Source organism: Ochotona curzoniae, unplaced genomic scaffold (assembly GCF_017591425.1).
Source record: "Ochotona curzoniae isolate NIBS_2020 unplaced genomic scaffold, NIBS_Ocur_1.0 patch139, whole genome shotgun sequence".
In the NCBI taxonomy this organism is placed as follows: domain Eukaryota; kingdom Metazoa; phylum Chordata; class Mammalia; order Lagomorpha; family Ochotonidae; genus Ochotona; species Ochotona curzoniae.
The window spans coordinates 9,094-15,964 of NW_024466683.1; the positions used below are offsets into that span (position 1 = coordinate 9,094).

The 6,871-nt window shown below is 51.9% G+C and overlaps 1 protein-coding gene across 1 annotated transcript; it reads left to right on the plus strand.

Annotated features, from left to right (window-relative positions):
* Positions 1-285: 285 nt before the first annotated feature.
* LOC121166422 (translocon-associated protein subunit beta) lies at positions 286-5,973 on the plus strand. Its single transcript, XM_040995518.1, has 6 exons — positions 286-346; positions 909-1,063; positions 1,406-1,504; positions 2,215-2,323; positions 4,322-4,399; positions 5,385-5,973. The coding sequence occupies exons 1-6, from the start codon at positions 338-340 to the stop codon at positions 5,493-5,495; spliced, it is 561 nt and encodes a 186-aa protein (XP_040851452.1). The 5' UTR covers positions 286-337; the 3' UTR covers positions 5,496-5,973.
* The last annotated feature ends 898 nt before the right edge of the window (positions 5,974-6,871 follow it).

A 6,871-nucleotide genomic window follows, 5' to 3' on the forward strand; every position in this document is an offset into this window, starting at 1 on the left:
TCAGGGAAGTGGCAGAACGACAGTGGGAGCAGTCTTTTTTGATTCCTAATTCGACATCACACCCGACAGCCTAAATCGATGATCTCAATGTCTAGGTCTCCTAATTTTCCAAACCACTTAATAATACACCGATCATTCACGGCATGGAAAAAGCCAGAGGGCGCCCAGACAGGCCAACCGGGTAAGCCCTACAAAGAGGAAGGTGGAGCTTCTTCCAAGAACTACAACTCCCACAGGCATTGGGTGAAGTAACTGGGTTCCGGCCTGAGTTTATTTCCGGTCTTTCGGGTGCTGACGCTCTCTTCCGGTCTAGGTGGCTCCCCGAAAAGCATTGGGGATGCGCACGGTGAGTCCTGAGGCGTGGGGGGTCGGAGCCGGAGAGGCGAGTGTCCTGTCCACTCCTCACGCGGTGCCTGGGGCTTAGCTCCGGAGGGGCAGGACGGTGCGCCGGCCGAAGGACGTGTCACATTGACGAGATGGGCAAAGGGGACGGAGCGGAATGGGACCCGGGAACGGGTGGGGGTGGAGGAGGGATGGCCTGCGCGGGGGACTGCGGTTCGGGAACTTCGGGAGGACCCCGCGAGCGAGCGATGGGGGCAGGGGTGTCCCCGGAAAGCAGCAGCCGTGGGGACTCCCGTGCGCGGGAACGTTAGATGCTCTGCGGACCCCAGAATGGCCGTCATCAGGCGTGCTGGGCAAGCCCCGTGCTGGCCACAGGCTGTCCACTCTGAGACCCCGAAGAGGGCAGGAGGGATGCGGGGGCTGCAGGCGGAGGTGCTAGGGGCATCAGGAGGAAGGGTCGGTGCAGATGGGTGCTTGCTACTTTGCTAGGAGCCTGGGAGAGAGGGTTTCCAGGGGGATTTTGCTCGGTTTTGAATGGATTGGTCACTCCTCTGGAATATCCACAGATGAGGCTGCTGGCCTTGGTGGCAGTGGCTCTGTGTGCTGTCACTCGAGCCGAGGAGGGAGCCAGACTCTTGGCGTCCAAATCGCTGCTGAACAGATATGCAGTGGAGGGGCGCGACCTGACCTTGCAATACAACATCTACAATGTGGGCTCCAGGTGAGGGGACTCTGCGATCTTGGTCCATGGGAGCACAGGGAGCATCTCGGCAGGGATGTGGGATTTTTCTGAGGGAGACTGCCAGTGCCAAGTTTCATGGGTGAAAGAATTTACTGCTGGGCCTAGTTTTTGGAAAGGCAGATGTTATTAGACTGTGAACTGTAAAAGACCATTTTTGGGGAGGGAGAGGGGCTGTGCAGTGGTATTACAGGCTAATCCTCCGCCTTGTGGCACCGGCAACCCATATGGTGCTGGATTAGCCTACTGTGGCACTGCACCAGTCTTGATTGCTATAACTTTATGCCTGTGACTACTAACACTTCTGCTCCTTTCATTTTCCAGTGCTGCATTAGATGTGGAATTATCAGATGATTCCTTCCCTCCAGAAGATTTTGGCATTGTCTCTGGAATGCTCAATGTCAAATGGGACCGGATTGCCCCGTATCCTCTTGGCAAAGGGTTATGAAGGCTTGGTGGTGGTTTTGTGAGTGAGAGTGTGATGAGGCATTCCCAGCGAAGTAGCGGGGATGCTTGAAGCACACTGGGTGTGCATGGCTAGTCACCTGTCATCTTTGGGGTCATGCAAGGATGTTTAAGGTGCTTTTAAAAGAAATCCATTGGGGTGCTCTCCTAGAGAGCCTGGGCAGCCTGTCACAGTCTCTTAGTCGATGAGTCTCTTACCCTGATCTACCAGTCATTTCCTGAGTATTGAATCAGGTTTATTTCCCCTTGCAAATTAACGTATGTTTAGATTTTCTAGGGAAGGTGAATATTCTCTTTGTATTTTTTGTTTTCTTCCCCGGCTCACTGTGCACCCCACCCCCCATTGTCACTTTCTTCCGTTACAGTCAGTGAAAAGTTTTTCAGTGAGCTTAAGTAACTCTAACGTATGTTGTTTTGAAAGTATCCTTTACAATCTTTGATATGGTATGTAGCTTAGACACTCTGCCTTTAGCTGGAAAGATGGACTTTGCCTAGAAAGATGTTTTGTACGACACACTTGAGCCCTAAAAAAGCCTTTTTTGTTGCGACTGAGTATTGCAGATCACTATACACATTGGCAGATGTTTTGTGAATGGTCCATGCAGTGCCTAGGTTGAAGCATCTTGACCACCTTAGCTTCTTTTCACTTTCCTTAACCCTCGGGCCAGCGCTAGCAACGTCTCCCACACTGTGGTCCTGCGCCCCCTCAAGGCTGGGTATTTTAACTTCACCTCAGCAACCATCACTTACCTGGCCCAGGAGGATGGGCCTGTTGTGGTGAGTTCCCCAGACCCTTAGCTGCATCTAGTGTGGATTCACCTTCCATATGAAACCTTGGAGAAAATGTCCACAGTAGCCACTGCATTCTGAATATGGGTCATAAACTTGGATGAAAACTTGGTATTGTCTCAAAGAAGTATGACTGTATGACCCAGAGCTGGTGGTTGAGGTGGACAGGAGAGGCATAGCATAGCATTCCCTTGCCTTCATTCCTCATGCTTTCCTCTTAGTCTGCTCAGTTTGTTTTTGTCCTTACCTACCCAGTATGTCTTCGGGTTGCTGTCGGATTACTGCCAGTTTCCTGTTATTCATTGCACACCTCCCTGTGGTTGAGCCGTCCTCTGCCTCTCCTGCTTTCTCTCTCGCTGTGCCCATATAGACCCTCTCTTCTTCCTCAGGACAAGCTCCTTCATGTCCCCCTTCCTCCCTGTTCTGCATTTGAAGTTTTCTGTCGCCTCCGCTTAGTTATTTGAAAGTTTCCCCAGACTTAAGTTTTAAGCTTGACCTGTGTCTCCTTGTTCCTGTCTTTTCCATTCTACACTTCCTTTTTCTCTTGTCTCAGTCCTTCGGTGAATAGTGATTGATCACATCTAAATGTAGCGCTGATGGGGCTTAAACATTGAATTACTGCCTGGCTTGGAGGCTCTTCCCCTTTGCCCCTTGCCACCTTCCAGTTACACATAAATGCAGCCAAGGATTTTGCCTTTCATTTCTTCATCCCCTGTTAATAGCAGGAACGAGTAGTAAATCTTTTTTTTTTTTTTAAGATTTATTTTTACTGGAAAGGCAGATCTATAGAGAGAAAGAGAAAAAGATCTTCCATCCACTGACTCACTCCTGCGAGAGCCACAACAGCCAGAGCTGAGCCATTCAGGAGCTAGTATCTCCCATGCAGGTGCAGGGGCCAGAGGACTTGGGCCACCCTCCACTTCTTTTCCAGGCCACAAGCAGGGAGCTTGGTAGGAAGTGGAGCAGCAAAAACATGAACCAACACCCATATGGGGATCTCAGCACTTGAAGGGGAGGATTAGCCAATTGAGACCTTGCGCTAGTCCTACCCTCCTCCATCCCCAGTAAATAATGCTTAATTGCTGGAAAAGTTCGCAGACATGCATGGAGCCCCTGCGATGTGTATTCCCACAAGAATACCAAGGTTAGGAGACCCTTAAACCAGCTTAGGTCATACATTTATGAAGCCAAAGTGGGTGGCCCTGTGACAAGACTATGCAAATGGCTGGTGACTGCTCAGTGAGGGAGGGTGTGGTAGGAAAGGGACCTAGCAGAATCAGCCGTCAAACTAAGAAACCTGAGAGTTGCCAACTGTCAGTGCACTTTGGAAATCTCTTCTTGCTGACCACAGGAGCCACTGTCTTGTCATTCTAGCTCCTTCTACATCATGTGTCCTTGTGACTATGCGTTTCTGCCTGGTACCAGATGGGTTAATAGGTCAAAGGCTCTGCTACCACTGTAGAACAAAGTTGTTTGCAGTGTGCTCCAAGTTCTCGGCTGCCTCTCTTCAAAACACAGGAATGTGGGGCAGGCTCAGACCCCTTGTCTGCTAGCATACACTGGGGTAGAGCTTTCTCCTTGTCAGAATCCTTCAACCCTGCAAGGCCAAGAAGTGAAGTGTATTTACACTTAGGGAACAAGTAGATGATTGCCAAGGTGAGTCTTTTCCAGTACACTCCTGGCCTCTTAGAGGAGCCAGGGGTAGCGAGCAGCTCACCCCTTTGCAGAGTACGAGGGGAAAGGTGGACGGGTTTGGCTTGAGTTGACTGGCCAAGGAGGTGTTTCGGAGGTCTCCCAGCTCCTGGTGTATCCCTCCATGTGGGCGACCCTCTCAGAGACTCGTCAGCTCCGCAGTTCAACTTTCCCTCTAAGCACTCTCGGATCTGCGGGAGCTAAGAAGCTGATCCTTAGGGTCTGGTTGGCTGGAACTCGCAGGTGAGATGGACTAGAGACTATCCTTAATAGCCCGTCTTTTCTTCTTTTCAGATTGGCTCTACCAGCGCGCCTGGACAGGGAGGCATCCTGGCCCAGCGGGAGTTTGATAGGAGATTCTCCCCCCATTTTGTAAGCTTTTCTCCCATCATTCCTCTGGTGTAAGCACACCACTTCGGTTGTGGGCCCTTTCAGCCTCCTTAGAAGATTGGTTTTGTTGATTGGTTCTTGCCCTGCTTATCTGGTTTGTTTGTTTGCTTGTGTTTCTGATAGAGGCAGCCACTAACTGTCCCAATTTAACCATGCCCAGAGGAGAGGTCTTTGACGATGAGAGTAATTGCCAGGGCCATTCAGCTGGCCTTTCTCTCAGTGCTGCCTTGAGTAGAGCCCCATCTTACAGCCTTGGGTCAGTCTTGAAGTTTCAAAGATGAAAGGATCGTGGGGTGCTGGGCAAGTTAGGTGGGAACTTGGAAGTGGACTGTTTGAGGAGAGAGGATGTTTTGTGAAGAGGTGCTGAGAATGCTGTGTGAGGGAATCTGCTCCTTCTGTGCTTCAGTTGGAAAAATGATGAGCAGGTCCCTTTTGTTAACAACATGACGGTTTGTGGAGGGCTGGACGAGTAAGCAGGGAGAAGGCAGCTGTGGCTGAGGCGTCCTGCAAGGCACCAGCAGGGCGGGGCCATGGAGCCCGGCTTCCAGAGGTAGGGAGGGCTTTCTGCAAGGGCTGTTTCAGTCAGAAGGAAACAGTCAGGTGTCCCAGGATGTGGGGGCAGCTCAGCTGCGAGGAGGAATGGGATGCAATTCAGTCAGTGTTGCAGGGCAGCGTGTAAAAGGGGGTCTAAGGTATAAGTCGGGGGTATCACAGAAGACTCAGCTGTCAGGCAACTCCCAAGCATCCCCGTTCTCCACGATGGCCTGGAATCCAGTGCAGGCTGAGGCAAGCCTGGCTTTGACTTTGTAGCCTAGAAAAGAGATGGGTCCTAGAAAAGAGCTGTTCTGATGGAGACAGTCAGGGATTAGAAAAGAACCTTCCTGGCCAAAGGTGGGGGGGCGGTGGGGGGGGAGAGGAAAGCTAAATAGCACCTGCCGCCCCTAAGCATGGCTTTTCTCTTTCACAGCTGGACTGGGCAGCCTTCGGGGTCATGACCCTTCCCTCCATCGGCATCCCACTGCTACTATGGTACTCAAGCAAGAGGAAATACGACACCCCGAAACCCAAGAAGAACTGAATGGGGCTTCTGCAGCCCTCTTCTAAGAAATCCAGGTGCTTTGCAGACTCCCAGAGCTATGTCAAATGCAGTCTCTTCTCCCTCAGCCCTTGACCGCCTTCCCCTGGGTCCTGGCCTGTCCCCTGCCAGAGGGAAGGAGCCGGGACCCAAGAGTCTGTGAGGGCATCCTTGGTTCCACTGTGAAGCCATATAAGCAGGAATGCCTTTGGCAGCTGCCCGGAGCCTAGGAGGCCCCTCTGGGACTCTCCCAAGGTGCTGTGGGTGTACTGCTGGCAAAGTGAATTCTCAGGAGTCCAGGAGGCGCACTTCAGAGACCACCTGACACCCTCTTCGCCCCCTCAGCACCCACTCTCCCCCTCCACCTCAGAAGAGTATGGAAGATGAAACAGAAGCTGTGGACCCTTGTAGGCCTCGGGTCTTTGTTCTGAGTCAGGCAAGCGCTTACTGAATGGGGTTTTCTAATAAAAATAAAATGCCACACTGCCTTGTCTTTGTTCCGTCTCCTGGGTGAGCCCAGGGAGCCACTGAAGCTCAAGTTCCAGGTTCCTGGCCCTGTGAACAGGTGAGCTGACTGGTGCCCCCCTTGTTTGCAGGGTTGTGAGTCCTGCTGCTACAGAGGCCTCAGGCCCCCATTTAAATCTCTCGCTCTCCTTGGATTGTTCCTTTGCATGGTCACCCACTCTACTACACCTGCCCTGCTGCCCCGCACAGCCAGGGATGACTGGGTGGGACAAGATGGTCACAGGGGAACAGCTACACCCACACCCTGATAACCAGCCTTTTTTTTTTTAATTTAAATTTACTTACTTTTAAGTGTCTGTTTCATAGGTGAGGGGATTACAGACCCATGCAAGTCTCTGGGTGTGATAGGTAGGGATGGGGGGAAAGGAGAAGGGAGCGGGGGAGGGGAAGGACCCTGCCCTCCTTCCTGTGACTGCAGGGTAGGAGTTGGGGAAAAAGATGTTTTTCTACTGCTTGCTGCCAGATCACATCAGCACCAGGAGACAGATGGTCCCAGAGGGAGAATTTGGCCTACAGTGGTTGTTCAACCTGCTTCTCTTTCCATCTTTTGGTGAGGCATTCGAAGTCCTCTGTTGAGTCGGCTGTGTTATCTTTCATGTGTATCCTGGTATATGGTCTTTCCTTCCATGAAATAAGCAATGTGGGCAGCCCAGGCCCACAGCATGTGCTCTGAGGCCAGATGTGTGTGTGGTGTTCCCTGAGGTTGGGGATCAAAAGCAGAGAACCCATCAGGCTGGCTCCTAAGAGCCCCTATTGAGTTAGTCCCAGACCTGACTTTCACATGTGCCAGCAGGTGCTACAACCCAACCCATCCCATCCTGTCCCCAGACCCAGCCTCATGTGCCCCTCCCAAG